Raw genomic sequence first — 19,567 nt, 5'->3', positions numbered from 1 at the left:
ATCCATAACGGGATTCGTCCACTGCCTGAACTTGAACCTGTAAAGTTTGGGTTCGCTCATCCCTATTCTTGACTTAAATCTACCTGATATGCATTGTAGAGCATCAAGCGTAAACCAGGCCAATCAGATGACAGCCGCACTTTGGGGGATTTCACTGAACAAGTCCACAAAAGGCTGAAGACCATGGAATCCAGCAATGAAATGGAAGACAGTGACAAGCAAACTGAACGCCAAGCACAAGAAGCTGATGCTTATGAGCACATCAAGCAGGGAGCAGAGTCTTATGATGCACAGGCATATGGTATATACCATGTTATCAGCTGATTTATAGAGATCCAACATATTAATGCACATATACTGGACTATAGATATATGTATAACATTATCTGTATTATAGGGAAGGCGCATAGCCAAAGATTACCTTTTATATACCGTATTTTCCGGCGTATAAGACGACTTTCTAACACTAGAAATTCTTTTCAAAAGTCGTCTTATACGCCGGGTATACTCAGATCCAATGGTATATTCTAACCCCCCAAAAAAATAGAAGGGTGCAGCAGCACAACGGTCGGATTTTGTAGTGGTGGTGCCCGCAGTGTCAGGTGCCAGTCTGAAAGCACCCCGTCACAGCTACTGATGGATAAAAGGTATACCACGGCACTCTCAAAACTTCAGCGTTTCAATATTTATTCACCAATTCTCAGCGACGTTTCGACCAGTGTGGTCTTTCTCAAGCTGAGAGTGCCGTGGTATACCTTTTATCCATCAATATTTTAACCCCCAGGCATTCCCATGCTGACGGGGACGCTTAGAATATACAGTGCCCCGCTGCTCACAGGAGTATACATTTATTAACTGTAATCCGTAACTTTAACTTTAAATCAGCGCTCATCTCTTTACTAGGGTACCTTACTCTCAGCTCTGGTAACAGGCAGTGCGGGCGGCGCACACTCAGACGTCATGTGCCTGCTCCTCCCACTAGGCGGCGCAGGCGCGTGACATCAGTGAGTAAGCGCTGCCCGTTACCGGAGCTGAGAGTAAGGTACCCTAACAAAGAGATGAGCGCTGATTTAAAGTTACGGATTACAGTTTATAAATGTATACTCCTCTGAGCGTCGGGGAGGGTAATCTGTGGGTGGCACTGTTATGTGGAGGGGGATCTGTGGGTGGCACTTTTATGGGGAGGGGGATCTGTGGATGACACATATAGCATGAGATGCTATATAGTGTCATCCATAGATTCCCCCCCCCCCATAGCAGTGTTATCCACTGATCCCCCTCCCATAACAATGCCATCCACAGATCCCGCTCCCCATAACAATGCCATCCACAGATCCCGCTCCCCATAACAATGCCATTCACAGATCCCCCTCCTCATAACAGTGCCATCCACAGATCCCAGTCAGTTCCCTGGACTGGAGAAGATCGTCTTGAAGACAGGGAGGGCTGGGCATTCAGGGGTTGTCTTATATGGCGAGTATAGCCCAAACCCTATATTTCTCGTTCATTCCATTGGGGGACACAGACCATGGGTATAGCTTAGAGATATTACTAGGAGGGACACTATGCAAAAAAAGAAGCTCCTCCTCCTCGGGCTATACCCCCAGGCACCTCCAGGAGAACTTCAGTCTTTGCTTAGTGTCCGTCCAAGGAGGTTGACTCTTACTCTTCTCCTGTTTGTTATTTTCTGTTTTCAGATGGGGACGCAGGTCAGCATTGCGCTTTCCTGGCCCCTGTGGAGTGTCTGCCACGGTCTTCTGAAGGTTCCTGGCTACCTCCCATTCCCCCACAGAAGAAAAGTGGATCCAGGCTCGACATGTAAGCTCTGGCATCCCACCAGCTGCTGGGACACCTGCTGCCTACCCTCCCCAGAGCACTGCCCTCCTTTGGAGTCAGATGTCTGAAGAGGTGAATCCCTGCTGGTTTGGACATCGAGGGAGCATGCTGAGCAGATAAGTATTGCCTGCTTCAATCTCCCTTCTCTCTCTTCCCCCCCCCCCTATCTTCATGTCGTTTGTCTGGCACTCTGAGGCCGCCTGGGTGAGCTGGAAAAGGACCTGCTGGGGGCATTTTTTCCTAGAGGAGGGGGCCTTCCGGGTAGGGCTGAGGATTCCCTATCTTCATTTTTCCTACCTGCCTACAGCTCAAACGGCAGCTTAAGATCGGCAGAGACAGGACGCCTCTGCATATGATTATTTCTGTTCCTTTAGACTGCGGCCGCTGCGCTCTCTGCAGCTCCCCGCCGGACCGCTCCGTCATTCATTAACCCCTGCTGCGCCGTACGGCTATGGGGTGTAGTTTGAATCGCGCGCGCGCGCGCTTTTTTCGCGCCGCAATGACGCGCTCAAGGGGGCGGAGCTTCGGCGTCCGGCCTGTTTTCTCCTTACGCCGGAGACTCTGCTGGTTTGTGGCCGTGCAGCTCCTCAGTGACCGGAGACTTCTGCTGTTTGCCTGGGTGGTAGGAATTGCAGCAACCTGGTAGGAAATCTGTTTTACATTGGAATCCATCATGCCTAAACCTGGGGCCCCTAAGCCTTCCAAGGCTCCCTCTCAGGCTCCATTGGAGTCATGTAAGATATGCCTTAGGCCTTTTTCTGTCACTGGTTCTTGTGACTCATGCCCTGCTCCTATACAGGATCAGCCTCCTTCTCTTGCTCAGCCCGGTCCTCCCTCTGCCCCTGCGGAACCAGCGGTACCCGCCTGGGCCTCCGCCATGTCTAATGCGGCAGCTGATCTGGCCTTAGTTGCCAAGGCAGCCATGTCCTTCATGGAGCGCATGGCGGCTACTACCCCTGTGGCAGCCACCACTCCATCTCCTCTCAGTGACTCTCACAGAGGGCGTCTGACTTCTAAAAGGCAGCGTGAGCGGCAGCATTCCTCCTCGGATGACTCCGCTTCTCCCCCTCGCCTTGAGGCATGCCCGGTTGACTCTCCCCCCCGCAGGGAGCGCAAATCCGAAGGGGAATTGTCCGGATCGGACGAAGTCACGGAGCGGGAACCCCTGCCTAAGCTTTCCACCATGGTAACAGAGTTGGTGGCAGCCGTCCGTGACACTTTTAATATACAAGGGGATTCGCCTCCCTCCACTAGTCGGGAGTTCTCCCTTTTTCCACCTAAGAAGCAGGAGTCCGCTGTGTTCCCTATTCATGAGGAATTCACTGCGGTCATATCAAAAGCTTGGGATCGTCCTAATCAAAAGTTTTCGGCCACCAAGCGTATGGATACACTGTATCCTTTTCCAGCTGACACAGTGGAAAAGTGGACTTTTTCCCCTAAGGTAGATCCTCCGGTGGCCAGGTTAGCCAAGAACACGGCCCTTCCCGTCCTAGACGGTTCCTCTCTGCAGGACGCGGTGGACAGACGTTTGGATTCACTTTCCAAGTCTATCTTCTCCCTGGCGGGCGCTTCCCTGCGACCGGCCTTCGCGTCAGCTTGGGTCGCCAGAGCCCTTACAATGTGGTTGCAGCGCCACCACCAGGATCTGTCAGAGCAGGACGCCTCTGCAGATACTCTGGATTTTATCATTCAGATGTCTCAAGCTTCCAAATATCTCTGTGAGGCTTCAATGGACATCGGCTCCCTCTTTGCCCGTATTTCGGCCCTCTCTGTCATTCAGCGCAGGGAGGTCTGGCTGAAGGTGTGGGATGCTGATGCCTCATCTAAGCGTTCACTCGCTAATCTTCCCTTTGAAGGGTCCAGGCTCTTTGGGGCTCAACTAGATGAATTTATTTCGGCCGCAACTGGGGGCAAGAGCACTCATCTACCTCAGCCCAGGACCAAGCGTCCCTTTCGGTCTCGGCCTTCAGGTTTCCGGGGCCAGTCCTTTCGTCGCTTCTCCACTGCCAGGACGCCGTCGTCCTCATCGGCAGGGGGGTCCCAGGACTCCCGCAAGAAGCCTTTCTTCAAGCCCCAGCCTTCTTGGCGGCCTCGGGCGCAGTCAGCCCGTCCTCCTGCTCCCAAGCAACCCTCCGCATGAAGGGGTGCCCCCACCCCTCGTGGTGGGGGGACGTCTGCTCTCCTTTCAACAAGTTTGGAGGGCTCACGTTCTGGACGCCTGGGCTCTGGAAGTGGTGACGTCCGGTTACAAGTTGGAGTTCGCGTCCAGTCCGCCGGAACGTTTTTTTCCTTCTCGCGTTCCGGGGGATCCGGCCAAGGCCTCGGATCTCTTTTTTGCGGTCTCCTCTCTTCTGGACCGTGGTGTCATTTCCCCCGTTCCCCCAGAAGAGCAAGGGACAGGTTTTTACTCAAACCTGTTCGTTGTTCCAAAGAAGGAGGGGTCAGTGCGTCCGATCTTGGATCTAAAACTTCTCAACAAGTTTCTACGGGTGCGGAAGTTTCGCATGGAGTCCCTTCGCTCCGTTATTGCTTCTCTGAGTCCAGGAGAATTCCTCGCGTCTGTGGACATTCAAGACGCCTACTTGCACGTCCCTATTGCAGAGTCCCACCATCGTTTTCTGCGCTTTGCCATAGGGGGGCGTCATTACCAGTTCGTCGCCCTACCTTTTGGGTTGGCGACCGCCCCTCGGGTTTTTACGAAGATTCTGGCGCCTCTCATGGCGCTTCTTCGCACCAGGGGCATCTCTTTGTTACCATACCTAGACGACATCTTGATAAAAGCTCCGTCTCTTCCACAGGCCGAGGACAGCGTCCGAATCACCGTTCAATCCCTGGAACGGTTCGGGTGGCTGATCAATCTTCCCAAGTCCTCTCTTCACCCCTCCCAGAGACTCTCGTTCCTGGGGATGATCTTGGACACCTCGATTTCTCGGGTGTTTCTTCCGGATTCCAAGGTTTCCCAGATTCGACTGGCAGTGGTGTTTCTTCTACGCTCTCCACGTCCCACCATTCGGGAGTGCATGCGGGTGCTGGGCCTTATGGTCTCCTCTTTCGAGGCGATTCCGTACGCCCAATTTCACACTCGTCCGCTACAGCAAATGATCCTTGCCCTCTGGAACAAGAGCCCTCGGGGTCTAGACACTCCTGTTCTTCTGTCCCGGCAAGTTCGAGCTTCTCTCCCTTGGTGGCAGTCTTCCCTCAACCTATCGTCAGGAAGGTCCTTCCTTCCGTTCTCCTGGACGGTAGTCACCACCGACGCCAGCCTCATCGGTTGGGGAGGTGTTCTCCGGAACCTCACAGTTCAGGGTGTCTGGTCGACGGAGGAGTCCCGTCTCCCGATAAACGTCTTGGAACTAAGGGCGATTTTCCACTCCCTCTCCCACTGGACTCCTCTCCTTGCAACTCGCCCGGTGCGTGTTCAGTCGGACAATGCCACGGCTGTGGCTTATGTCAACCATCAGGGCGGGACCCGCAGTCGGGCAGTAATGCAGGAAGTAGCGAGGATCCTCTTATGGGCGGAGTCGCATGTTCCAGTATTGTCGGCAGTGTATATCCCGGGAGTCGACAATTGGACGGCGGATTTTCTGAGTCGCACCAGGGTGGATCCGGGAGAATGGTCTCTCCATCCGGAGGTTTTCGAGGACATCTGCAACCGATGGGGCCGTCCGGACGTAGATTTGATGGCTTCCCGGCTCAACCACAAGGTGCCGGTGTATCTAGCCCGCGCTCGAGACCCGCGGGCGGACGGGGTAGACGCGCTGGTAGCTCCATGGCAGCGGTTCGGCCTCCTTTACGTCTTCCCTCCGATTCCTCTGTTGCCGAAGGTGCTGCTCAAGATAGAGGCGGAGGGGATACCAACCATTCTCGTCGCCCCGGATTGGCCTCGCCGCGCCTGGTTCTCCAGCGTCGCTCGTATGTTGGTCGACGTTCCTTGGCCGCTACCCGACAGAGAGGATCTCCTGTCTCAGGGGCCACTCTTCCACCAGAATTCACGGCAGCTGCGTTTAACGGCGTGGCTGTTGAGACCTCCATCCTAAGGAAGAGAGGCTTCTCTGATGCGGTGGTGAGAACCATGATCAGGGCTCGGAAGCCGGCTTCTTCACGGATCTATTATCGCACCTGGAAGGCCTTCCTGGTTTTTTGTGAGAAGTCGGGCTACCCGCCCCTACGTTTCTCTGTCCCAGTGGTGCTGTCCTTTCTCCAATCCGGCCTTGACATGGGTCTGTCGCTCAGTTCTTTGAAGGGTCAGGTTTCTGCTTTGGCTATCTTTTTTCAGAAGTCCATTGCATTTTTGAGACCTGTGAAAACCTTCCTGCAGGGGGTGGCGCATTCTGTTCCCCCGTATGTGCCTCCCTTGCCCCCCTGGGATCTCAACTTGGTTCTGCGCGCCCTTCAGTCGGCGCCTTTTGAGCCTCTGAGGGAGATCTCTCTGGTTTTACTTACCTGGAAGGTGGTTTTTCTGGTGGCCATAACCTCCATCAGGCGAGTTTCGGAGCTGGCCGCACTTTCCTGCCGAGAACCTTTTCTGGTCTTTCACCAGGATAAGGTGGTGCTCAGACCGGTGCCTTCTTTTTTGCCCAAGGTGGTTTCTCCCTTCCACCTTAACGAAGATCTTGTCCTGCCCTCTTTTTGTCCTTCTCCGGCGAACCCCAAGGAATGCGCTCTCCACTCTCTGGACGTCGTCAGGGCTCTGAAGGTGTACCTGGGGGCTACTGCCTCCTTCCGGCGTTCAGACTCTCTCTTTGTGATTCCTGAAGGGTCTCGTAAGGGCCTGGCGGCTTCCAAGGTCACCGTGGCGCGGTGGATCCGTTCCGCTATTGCTGCGGCCTATCGCGCTCGTGGCCAGGTTCCGCCGTCACGGATTACTGCTCACTCCACAAGGGCAGTGGGAGCTTCCTGGGCTAGACGCAATCGCGCATCCGTTTCCCAGTTGTGTAAGGCGGCCACTTGGTCGTCCTTACATACTTTCACAAAGTTTTATCAGCTACACTCTCTAGCCTCGGCTGATGCTGTTTTTGGGCGCAGGGTATTGCAGGCTGTGGTTCCTGTTTAACTGCGGGACGCTTATTCCAGGCGGTGTTGGGTTTGTTTCTTGTTCCCACCCCATGGACTGCTTTGGGACGTCCCATGGTCTGTGTCCCCCAATGGAATGAACGAGAAAAGGAGATTTTTGTGAAACTCACCTGTAAAATCTTTTTCTCGTCTTTTCCATTGGGGGACACAGCTCCCGCCCCTTTTTTTATGGTTTTCGCCTTATGGTGTGCGGTGTGATGGTTTCCATTGTGTTTTATTTCCGTTCTCCTTCTCCTACTGCTTTTGCAACGACTGAAGTTCTCCTGGAGGTGCCTGGGGGTATAGCCCGAGGAGGAGGAGCTTCTTTTTTTGCATAGTGTCCCTCCTAGTAATATCTCTAAGCTATACCCATGGTCTGTGTCCCCCAATGGAAAAGACGAGAAAAAGATTTTACAGGTGAGTTTCACAAAAATCTCCTTTTTAAATGGAAAAGTTGGAGGTCATCTTATACGCCCAGTCGTCTTATACGCCGGAAAATACGGTAGTTATTGGATCATATCGTAGACAGATCCACCCTAGACTAAATCTGTCACCAGCTTCCAATTGTTGAGCTTCTCCCTTGCAGTTCATTTAGGCTCAGATGAGGGTACTGTCTTTGAACAGGGCTAAGATCTCCTGGGTTATTGCCAAAACCTCTACCGGAGTTATGTGCATAGAGGACTCCTGTTAAAATAGCAAGATCACTGCTACCCACTTCCCATCTGTCCAGTTTTGAGCCCATGATCTTGTGCATACCTGAGCAATTGCTTCCTTTTAAAGAATTTGGGTTTTCTTACAGTGTTCTATCACTGCATGACAAGAAACTGAAGACATACTTAGAGGTTGGCCACTTTCTGGTTATTGTTGACCAATATGTTTGTAAGATGATTATATTGTGTTTACTAGGTCTTTTGTGCTGTCCACACACAGATCCTGCCCATAAAATGGCTGCTGATGGAAGGTCAGGCAAATCACTTCCACGTGATGTCTCCTACATTCAAATGCACTGTGCCTGCCATCTGTACTTGTAATGTTGGGAGTTTAGTACAGGTGCAGTGTGTTTGAATGCAGGAGACCTCATGTAGAGGGGATCTGCCTGGTAACCTAACCCTCCACCAGTAGCCATTTATGGGCAAGACCTCTGTGGGACAGCACAAAAGACCCAGTAAACAAGGGGACATACAATAAGAAATATAGAATTTTCACAAAGCCCATGTTATTAAGTGCCATATAATCATCTTACAAACATATTGGTCAACAATAACCAGTGGCCAACCTCTTTCATGATCACCATTATTCTGAGTAACATCTGCTAATGCATGAAGTTGGGACATGTAGTGCCACTTGAGTGAAATACACAATAAATGTAAAGTGTCCTATTTTAGTGACTTTCAATTTGACTTTTTATATATTTTCCCTTAAAATATAATGTTCATATGTGGTCTCTGATGTCTTGTATTTGTGTTAAAGATACAGCCAGTAAAGAGCAAGAGAAATCCCTGCAGCCTCAAAAGGAAGAAAAAGATGACAGTGCTGCACAGGAAGAGGTGGAAATGGAGATACAAGAAGATGAGCACCTTGAATCAGTTACTGTCGAACAGTTAAAGCCAGAGCAACCAAAGTCAAAAGAGTCCATTGCACAAGGTGAAATATCCAAAATTGTGCACCTTCAATAAAAAAAAAAGCCTTTCTTCCCTTCCCTCCTTGCAATGCTTTGATATTGACTTTTTATATTTTTGTGAACCTTCCAGCAAATTCAGAATTTACTATGTTCTATAAAGAATTTTAAATATATGGCCTGGTGCTGAATACACAATGACTTAATGCTAACTCCAATGTGTGGCCTGTTTCAAATACAGGGCCCATGGAACCTGAACTAGAGGTGCAAGGTGTAACTACAGAAGATGAGATACAGATTCAAGAATCTGAAACCACAAATACAGACATGGAGAAACCTGAAAGAAGCCTAGAATCCACCATACATACTGCCTGGGATCTTTTACGAGAACAACCTGTGCAGGTATTACCACTGGGGTTCAGTGCTGTATATCTTGTTTTTTGCACATTTCTCCCTGAAAGGCTAAACCGCTAAGAAGTCATTAGATTTGTCCAGCTGCAGGAATGCCATGTGTGTGACTAGTATTAATAAATGCCATCTAAATGTAGCTGCTTTGAGATTTCAGGACAGTTTGGAATGTAAATTTCTATGTGTTGCTACTATGCTTGGCAGTACTTTGACAATTGTTTTAAAGGTTTTAAGCTTATGAGTGTTAATAGCATGCAAATAAACCTTATATTATACTCTGTTCTCCATTTTTAGCAGTCTCCTCAAGATCTTGAAGTGCTTAGGAAAGAACTTGAAAAGCAGCTAGAAGCATGGTATACACATGGTGATGCTGAAGATGTAAGTTACAGTATGTTACCACTCGATATATAGAGTTCAGAGTAATTGAAGTTCCAAGGTCCTGTGATCCCAGTAAAACTTTTTTCCTATTCTTCACTTATTGGTCACCTGCACTTTTTCTGTTAAATTTACCTGTCTGCTCATGATTTCCACATGTAGGCTCTGTGAACTCGACAGTACTTTGCTCCTACAATACTCATTCCACCTTCCTTTCCAAGGTCTCATCGTATTTAATCAGTCCACTATTTCATCCTAACATTGGCATACGAAAATGTAATTGTGGTATTTGAACTGTATGAAATCCTAGCAGTCATTTCTCATTTTCTTTCAGAAGTCAGCAGCTGAAATGTGGCAGAGTTACCTACTTCTCACTGCTCCCCTATCTCAGCAGTTATGTGAACAACTAAGACTTATTCTAGAGCCGACAAAAGCAGCAAAGCTCAAGTGAGTTTAGTGCTATGCTATTGTTTCCAGTGTAGGATTATAGTCACTTGTCATAGTAGCTTTAGAGACTGATATTGACGTATTATTATTTAAAATGAGCTGAAGAAAAGTCCCTGATGACAATGTATTGGTATCCTTTGCAACCTATTTCTTAGTCTCCTTTTTCTTTCACTGTTGCAGAGGGGATTACAGAACTGGAAAGAGACTGAATATGCGAAAAGTCATTCCATACATAGCCAGTCAGTTCAGAAAAGACAAAATTTGGCTGCGCAGAATGAAGCCCAGCAAACGGGAATACCAGATCTGTTTAGCCGTAGATGATTCCTCTAGTATGGTTGACAACCATTCTAAGCAGGTTTGAATTTGCATTTATTTAATATCCAAAAATCTGATTTGTTGATCTAGTTGAAATGAATAAAATGAAATTGCTTTTATTTTCTAGCTTGCCTATGAGTCGCTGGCAGTGATAGGAAATGCATTGACACTCCTAGAAGTTGGCCAAATTGCTGTGTACAGGTATGCTACTTTGCTGTATCTTCAACCCTTGTTCATTACGACAGGAATGTTATCATTCACCCATAAAGCACCCTTTGTAACAAATGTCTTGTAATAAATGTACAAAGTGGACAAAGAGTTTACTGGGGTGGGCAATGCTTCTTGCTTTTTCTGTCCTTGATACCATTTTGAAAGTCTACATTTGCTGTTGAAAAATCAGAGGCAATTTTTTATTGTCTAGCTTTTCTAGATTAGTCCCTTCTATGCAGACGTTGTAATTTGTGACACTATCCTTCCTGTTGATACTGCTTGTTGTATTACTATAGTTCAGATTACCCTCACCAAGTTGAGGGCCCTTTTCTGTGAGGCTCCATTCTCTTTTTCAAGTGTTCATAAGCCCATGTCACCTGTTTCTGCCTTAGTTTTGGAGAAAATGTCAAGCTTTTACATCCCTTCCATGAACAATTCAGTGAGCAGTCTGGATCCAGAATACTTAGTCAGTGCAAATTTCAGCAAAAGAAGACACTGCTTGCTCAGGTAACCACAGATCTATATCTAATTCATGTTTGTGACTTTTCTACGCAAATGTGATGTTTTATTTCTTTTCTTTGTTTTCCTTCAGTTCTTAGAATCGTGTGTGCCAATGTTTGCTGCAGCACAACAGATGCCTTCAAGCAGTAATCCAGGTAGGCAGAGACGTGCGAAAGGTTAAAAACAACCTGTCATCATTAAATGCAGTATAATCTGCAGGCAGTGTGTTATAGACCAGTAGAAGCTGAGCACATTGATATATAGTATTGTGGGAGAAGATTGAGCAAAATGTGTTATTTATACCTTTACATCTCTGCTCGGAGTTAAGTTGCCCAAATAAGCCATCCAGTTTTCGAGCAGGACGAGGGCCGATTGACAATAAACACGTCCATTGGCGTTCGCTTGCATCGGCTTATTACACACTCCGATAGAGAGTGAATGGGGAGGAATGATCACTACTGCAGTCGTTCCTCCTTCATTTAGTTCTGTTGATTATCAGCAGCACATCATATTGAGAGATGCTAATGAAAGATGCAAATTAGCCGACAAACATGTATTTGATCATTTACTGGCTGATCAGAGGCGACCAGAAAATCATTAGGTCTCATAGGGCCCATATCAGTCACTGGTAAGACTGCCTAATTGCACAAGTAAGCTTAGAAAGAGCAAAGATTTGGATGTTTAAATTAGAAATTTTGCTATATCTTTTGCCACCTTCTCCATAACATGCTGCCTGCAGATTGCTCTCCATTATCATGGTTCTTTGCATTGCATAGCACGTTATGATCATTATACCAATGTAACCAACAGATGTGTAAACTAATATATTCTTGATGTCTAAAGGAATTCATGAATTAGTATTTATCCTTTATGATCTTATTTCTGCCTTTCTAAAGAGGAGTGAAATCTCCCCCAGGCAGTCTGTCTAAATGTTTTACTTATCTCTTTGAAATTAGTATTTATTTCATTTATTTTGTGCCTTCCCACTGTAGCATTTTCTTGTATTATATTACTTCTTTTGTTATATGCCGGCTTGTCGTAACTTAAATTGCACTGGATGACAAAACCAGTTATGTTTGTTTTAAACTGTAATGTCAAAAACCTTTTGCTTTTATAACTAGAAGACTCGCAACAGAATGGAATCCACCACATTGCCTGGTATTCATAAACTATAGTATCTTTTTAGCTGTGCATTAATTTATGCCCCAAAAAATGTACTTGGTATTTTTACAATTTTTGTAATTACTGCAGTTTAGCGCAAATGTGTGCAGAGGATTTGAAAAGGGGTTGTCCGAGATCAAGCTAGAATTTTTAAAAACATCTTACTCACCTTTAGTAGCCAAGTCTATGTTCCCAAGGTGGTTTGAGGTATCTTTTATACTGGAGCATGGCTCCTACAGTCCTGAACAGATTGTTTACATATCTGTTCCTTTACTTCCTGCCGCACTGCACTGTGGGTCCCAGTGCAGGGCTGCATCTGCTGATTTCTCCTGTCTAACATCGTGTCCCTGCACCCGCCCCCCTCATACATATTCATGCTTCCTGCACAGCCTTCATTCCTCCTTCAATCCGCCCCCTCATACATATTCATCCTCCTGCCTCATATTCCTCCCCCTTATGTACACCCATAAACGTCTCCTTGCTCTATCTCTGGCATCTGTCATGTGCTCAGTGTTTGCAGAGCAGAGAGACAATCGGACACCGTCACACTATAAAAGGGGCACGCTCCCACATGTATCCATAAACATACCTGACATCGTCACACTGTAAGGGGCACGCTCCCACATACATCCATAAACATACCTGACATCGTCACACTGTAAGGGGCACGCTCCCACATACATCCATAAACATACCGGACACAGTCACATTGTAAGGGGCACGCTCCCACATGCATCCATAAAAATACCGGACACAGTCACACTGTAAGGGGCACGCTCCCACATGCATCCATAAACAGACCGGACACTGTCACACTGTAAAGGGCACGCTCCCACATGCATCCATAAACATACCAAACACCGTCACACTGTAAGGGGCACGCTTCTATCTATATATATATATATATATATATATATATATATATATATATATATATATATATATATATATATATATATATATACATACATATTTCAAGGTAAACCTTATATACTGATCTGGCAATCTGTTGAAACCGATGTATAACCACAGGAAAGGTAAATGCACACACTGCAACTCCAAAAGTAGAATGTGCAAAAAAGATTCATTCCAAAACACAAGTACAGGGCTAAAAAAAAAAATGTTAAACTAGACAAAAGCAGCCTCATTCATAAATAGGATTATCCGTTTATTTCAAATCAACAAAAAAAAAGCAGACTGATTACACTATTACCTTTTCTTTAAACTGAGCCATTGTTTTATTAATTTTATTTTTTTACACAATCGACATGCCATTGTCTAAATGCAATATATGCAATTAGCATGGCCATGTAATCCTGTGGTGCTGTGGTGAAAGGAATTCCTCCTTTCTAAAGCCTTCTGCCCCATTAGTAATTCTGATGGGAGGAGTTTTCTATGCTATCACCGACTGGGGGGGCGGGGGCTTAGCGCGACTGGGGCTATCACCGACTGGGGGGGGCGGGGGCTTAGCGCGACTGGGGCTATCACCGACTGGGGGGCGGGGCTTAGTGCGATGTCCGACGGACAAGTTACCGCCCCTCCAACCTCTGCATAATTTTCTGGACTGCCAGTGACGTCACCGGGCCCCCTGAGCAGAGGAAAAGGAGGCTATGCTCGCCTGCCAGGGACCCGGTACATCACTGAAGATAAGAAAACACTCGCTTCCGGCCATGAATTGAAAGGAGGAAAACAGGGCTTCAGCAATATGTTCTAAAGGTACCACATGCATGTTTGTAATGTTTGTTATTAGATTCCTAATAGACAAATGTCCCCACTCCCAGACAACCCCTTTAAGACACTATTTGCTGCAGATATGTGGCGTAAAATCCCCTGCATATCTGCCCTTTATGAACGTAGTAAAAACATGCATTTTTTTTAAACTTGTTTTAAAAGAATAGAGCGTGTCGGGTATATAAAGCAAATGCTTTTTATATATATATATATATATATATATATATATATATATATATATATATATATATCTCTCTCTATATATATATATATATATATATATATATATATATATATATATATATATATATATATATATATATATCTGATCCAAATAAAAATGGTTCAAACGATATTGACCCACGAGATGGACATAAACGTCTCAAAAAGAGTTCAGCCAAGAACCTGATTATTTTGTGCAATCAGTAAAACAGGGGACGACACGCGTCTATGCAAAAATATAAATGGTTTATTATACAATAGTTTAAAATACAGTCAAAAATTAATCAACGTAAATTTCAATAATATACAATGATATGCAGTACCCAGAATTCACCACTATATGGTGCCAACAAAACACTACTCAACCAACACAAGCATATTATGCAATATGGCTTTAAAATTGTGAGAGATATAAAATCAATGGATTATGCGAAAAACTCAATCAAAAAAATGACAGATACGAGCCCTTGCTCTGCCCAAAATAATGGCAAATCTCAGATAATGGTAGTATTGCAACAAAACTTATAAATTATTGGCTTGATATCAAACTAGGGAATATAAAGATTCCCAATAGAGAGTTTCTCTAATATTATCCACTTTATTCAGTTATATGCATCGTAACTGAAATCAGAGAAAATATTGATGTAGCAACTAACGTTACACGTCCGCAAACGAGCAGGTACCTGGCTAAGTATCAAGCCAATTAATTTAGATCAATACTACATAAAACAAAAATATACATTACCAAAGGGTCAAATGATGTGCAGAATCTTGGGGCAGTCAGCTCTCAAGAGTTTTTCCCGATAATCCAAATGTTTGTCCAGAGATCTATAATCCAAATGTTTCTCCAGAGATCTCCCTTTCGTTCTTTGTTTTTTTTGGGGTATCTGGTTTCTTAAGCCAAAACTTATCAGATGAACACACCCTCCTAGTTTGGAACTTTCCAATCATTGTTGGATGGGTGTGTGCATTGATGAGGAGTGTGACGTCGTAATACTACCCAGAATGCACTTTTGCTACTGGTGTAGTATTAACTGCTAATATCTAGGTGGCACTGTTGTATAAGCTATAAGCATCATACCATTAAGGGTTAACTCATACATGCCTGATATTTTCAATACTACACACCTCTGACATCTGGAGGCCTTGTCTTAGAGCCGAGGGACAAACTTTGATAGATGAATGTATACTTTGAGGAACATCTAGACAATTCTCACAGTGGAATTCATGTTCGGATAAGAAATACAATAAGGCCTCTAAATCTGCAGGTGCAGTGTATCTTCTAACTGTCTAAATGTATAATATATTGTTACAATAACACTAGCTTTTTGAACGGCACAGTAATCTTCTAATGGACTTTCTTCGGCCTACATGAAAATTCATACAAAACAGTGAATATAAATCAACATTGCTCTTAAAGGCGAAGAATACCCATTATAATTAGAATAAGTAGATATAACTGTTTACACTTATGAAAAAGCACAACAAGCGTTAGAAATGCATGAAACAGTTTCTCATTTTTCTTCCCTTATTTTATATTTGTTTCTACCTACTTACTGGAATCAGTTCTCAATTGCACAGTTTAGTCATCAAATTACGGAGAGAATGGACCGTGACAACATCAGCCCAATAAGGAGATGTATTATTTTAGATAATGATTCCTAATATATTATATTTTGTTTCAGAAACTGCTCAACTACTTATAATAGTCTCTGATGGAAGAGGATTGTTTGTAGAGGGAAAGGACCGTGTCACAAGGGCAGTAAAGGCAGCTCGCAATTCTAACATATTTATTATCTTCATTATTTTGGACAACCCTACTTCTAAGGTAAATTTTAAGTTTTGCAATGGCTCTTTGCTGACGTAGTAATTCCATACTTACCAGATTCAATTAACCCAAAAATAAAAACTTTTAAGACTGCCATGTCAATGAAAAATATGTAAAAAATAAAATTTTATATTCTGTATCTAACTATATATTATATTATTCGTAGAGGTTTTTCTAGTTGACATATCACTCCAGTGCTTAATGAACAAAGGGGCAGATTTCAGTGTCTCAATGTTGGGTTTTTTATTTTTATTTTTTTAACTAGACTGGGGCATATCTTTTCAAATAAAGGTGTTCCTTAATGTAAGGTAAATTACATGTAATTACACTGAACAAAAATATAAACGCAACACTTTCGGTTTTGCTCCCATTTTGCATGAGCATTCTACATACACAAAAGACCCATTACTCTCAAATATTGAAGATTGCACAGGTGTGCTATAGACTGCCCACAATAAAAGACCACTCTGAATCATGCACAGTTTTGCCTTACTGGGGGAACTCAGAAAACCAGTCAGTATCTGGTGTGGCCACCATTTACCTCACACATTGCAACACATCTCTGTCACATAGAGTTGATCAGGTTGTTGATTGTGGCCTGTGGAATGTTGGTCCCCTCCTCTTCAATAGCTGTGCGAAGTTGCAGAATATTGGCAGGAACTGGAACACGCTGTCGTATACGTCGATCCAGAGCATCCCAAACATGCTCAATGGGTGACATGTCCGGTGAGTATGCTGGCCATGCAAGAACTGGGATGTTTTCAGCTTCCAGGAATTGTGTACACATTCTTGCAATATGGGGCCATGCATTATCATGCTGCAACATGAGGTGATGGTCGTGGATGAATGGCACAACAATGGGCCTCAGGATCTCGTCGAGTTATCTCTGTGCATTCGAAATGCCATCAATAAAATGCACCTATGTTCGTTGTCCATAACATACGCCTGCCCATACCATAACCCCACCGCCCCCATAGGCCACTTGATCCACAACGTTGACGTCGGCAAACCGCTCAACCACACAACGCCACACACGCTGTCTATCTGCCCTGAACAGTGAAAACAAGGACTCATCCGTAAACAGAACGCCTCTCCAATGTGCCAGACGCCATCGAATGTGAGCATTTTCCCACTCTGTTACGACAACGAACTGCAGTCAGGTCCAGACCCCGATGAGGACGACGAGCATGCAGATGAGCTTCCCCGAGACGGTTTCTGACAGTTTGTGCAGAAATTCTTTGGTTATGCAAGCAGATTGTTGCTGCAGCTGTCCGGACGGCTGGTCTCAGATGATCATGGAGGTGAACATGCTGGATGTGGAAGTCCAGGGCTGGTGTGGTTACACGTGGTCTGCGGTTGTGAGGCTGGTTGGATGTACTGCCAAATTCTCTGAAACGCCTTTGGAGACGGCTTATGGTAGAGAAATGAACATTCATTGCACGGGCACGCTCCCTCAAACGTTGCGACATCTGTGGCATTGTGCAGTGTGATCAAACTGCACATTTCAGAGTGGACCTTTATTGTGGGCAGTCTAAGGCACACCTGTGCAATATTCATGCTTTCTAATCGGCACCTTGACATGCCACACCTATGAGGTGGGATGGATTATCTCTGCAAAGGAGAAGAAAGGACACAGATTTAGACAGATTTGTGAACAATATTTGAGTAATGGGTCTTTTGTGTATGTAGAAAATGTTTTAGATCTTTGAGTTCAGCTCATGCAAAATAGGAGCAAAACCGAAAGTATTGCGTTTATATTTTTGTTCAGTGTATCTACTTAGTAGAGTTTTGCATCACTTTGACCATTAGAGTGCTGCCTTTTCTTCTGATTTTGTAATTTTTACTGTACCTGTTAAAACTCTTATATTGTTTTTAGGATTCCATCTTGGATATTAAAGTGCCAATTTTTACCGACCCCAAAGAGATGCCAAAAATGATATCTTACATGGAGCAATTTCCATTTCCATTCTACATTATCCTTCGAGATGTAAACACTCTTCCAGAGACCCTGGGTGATGCCCTCAGGCAGTGGTTTGAGCTGGTGACTACCTCAGAACATGTGTAGATCATGTCTGGATACATGCACAACCGCCTGCACTCTCTCAGCAGCAGCAGAATGGAGAGATGACTGGGAAATACTTACTGAACAGTGGAATAGAACAGCATGTCCTGTGGCTCAGGTCAAGTCATTTCAGTGATGCAGGAAGCTATGCAACGTACCTCCTAAGTAGAAAATGGCATACGTTCAAATATGTGATAGTACCTACCAGCCATTCTCGTGTATAACATAACAAGTTTATGATAAAACGAAGCAGGAAGCTTCTAGCAGTACACAAGTAGATGGACACGTGGAAGGAAAGATTGTAAGGCATAATATGTAGAGATGTAGGACGTTTGTATTTTTTTCCCAAGTAAAACAAATACAAAAATCCAAGGTTTTATTTTTGTAATAAACCAAAGTTCTCTTAAAACCGTTTAATCTGAGAATCCAAACATTTCTATTCTTGTTGTGGTCTAACTTGTTTTCCATACTCTGTATTGTAAATCATAACATTATACTGTGAAGCCTGAACATTTTGTACTATATTGTTAGGACATATGTACAAGTTATTTGTCTGTCACACTTGTCTTTTTTTCATTTTTTTTTTCTTTTGTTACCCCCATAGCTATGCAGATTAATAAAGATCATTCGTAACTGTATCATTCTGGTTTATTAAAGGAACTGTCCACTGTTAAAATATCCGTTCTAAGGAGCCTTTACGATGCAACGATTTGGCCATAATACAACAAGCATTTAATTTTTTTTTTTTCCTGTAGTCCAGTTGTTCAGGTACTTCTAGAAATTAAAATGAGAATGAAGAAGTGCATATATATATAGGGGGGAACTTATTACACACCGCCCCAGAGACACCTGATCTCTCTATTTACCTGGGGAGGAAGGCTGGTGTCTGTCCAAAGCCCTCCCTGGACCCCCCCTTCCACCACTAGCCATTGGGTCACCTGCATTTCTGCAGTGACCCCCCCCCCCCCCCCCCCCCCCTCCACCTCCACTCCAGCCTCCCCAAGGTTCGGGCTGTCCTTGTCCATTTTTCCCCGTACTTCGGCTTTGCAGCCTACTAAGCCACACCTTCCAGGCTGGGTTCTGGGGGGCGGGAACTGTCCGCCGGGTGCTAAAATTACGTTTGCCTCCTCCAGAAGCTTCACCCCAGCCCTCAACAAAAAAAAAGTAGTAACCCCTTACTGTTCCATTTGCCTAATTGAGGTTTGGGGCTCAACATTGCAAAGGCTAGCAAATGAAATATGTAATAAGTTATGTTTTTTTTTTTTATGTATGATGAATTACAAAAAGTCCAGTTAAGACACTGGTGCTGTCTTGTGCTACCACCGTATGTGCACTGGATACTGTTGCAATACCTCCTTTCACAGACGGAGTAATCGCACTACCACTGCATACTGTACGTCCGGTCGCACTACCCGGCCTCCATAGGACGAGTAACTGTACTCCCACTGGATGCAGTACACCTTGTAGCTTAACCCCCTTCCGCAGGCAGAGTAATTGCACTACTGTACATCCTGCAGCATTACCCTCTTTCCACAGGCAGAGTAATTGCACTATCACTGGATGCCATACAGTGGGGGAAATAATTATTTGACCCCTCACTGATTTTGTAAGTTTGTCCAATGACAAAGAAATGAAAAGTCTCAGAACAGTATCATTTCAATGGTAGGTTTATTGTAACAGTGGCAGATAGCACATCAAAAGGAAAATCGAAAAAATAACTTTAAATAAAAGATAGCAACTGATTTGCATTTCATTGAGTGAAATAAGTATTTGAACCCTCTAACAAAAAAAGACTTAATAC

At 44.9% G+C, this 19,567-nt stretch overlaps 1 protein-coding gene across 2 annotated transcripts in view; it reads left to right on the top strand.

Annotated features, from left to right (window-relative positions):
- Positions 1-18,379, top strand: part of MDN1 (midasin AAA ATPase 1) — a 315,164-nt gene extending 296,785 nt beyond the window's left edge. The window contains exons 92-102 of one of the 2 annotated variants that reach the window (XM_040428764.1): positions 100-301; positions 8,359-8,532; positions 8,748-8,908; positions 9,209-9,292; positions 9,627-9,736; positions 9,917-10,091; positions 10,179-10,252; positions 10,654-10,768; positions 10,854-10,917; positions 15,562-15,704; positions 17,581-18,379. In XM_040428764.1, the coding sequence (XP_040284698.1) occupies positions 100-301; positions 8,359-8,532; positions 8,748-8,908; positions 9,209-9,292; positions 9,627-9,736; positions 9,917-10,091; positions 10,179-10,252; positions 10,654-10,768; positions 10,854-10,917; positions 15,562-15,704; positions 17,581-17,769 (1,491 nt within the window). In that variant the 3' untranslated portion in view covers positions 17,770-18,379. Of the gene's footprint in view, positions 1-99; positions 302-8,358; positions 8,533-8,747; positions 8,909-9,208; positions 9,293-9,623; positions 9,737-9,916; positions 10,092-10,178; positions 10,253-10,653; positions 10,769-10,853; positions 10,918-15,561; positions 15,705-17,580 lie in introns of both variants that reach the window. The other variant, XM_040428763.1, reaches the window with a different exon arrangement.
- The last annotated feature ends 1,188 nt before the right edge of the window (positions 18,380-19,567 follow it).

This window comes from Bufo bufo, chromosome 4 (genome assembly GCF_905171765.1).
Source record: "Bufo bufo chromosome 4, aBufBuf1.1, whole genome shotgun sequence".
Classification (NCBI taxonomy): domain Eukaryota; kingdom Metazoa; phylum Chordata; class Amphibia; order Anura; family Bufonidae; genus Bufo; species Bufo bufo.
The sequence above is the reverse complement of the archived record's forward strand: the minus strand, read 5'-3'. Positions and strand labels throughout refer to the sequence as shown.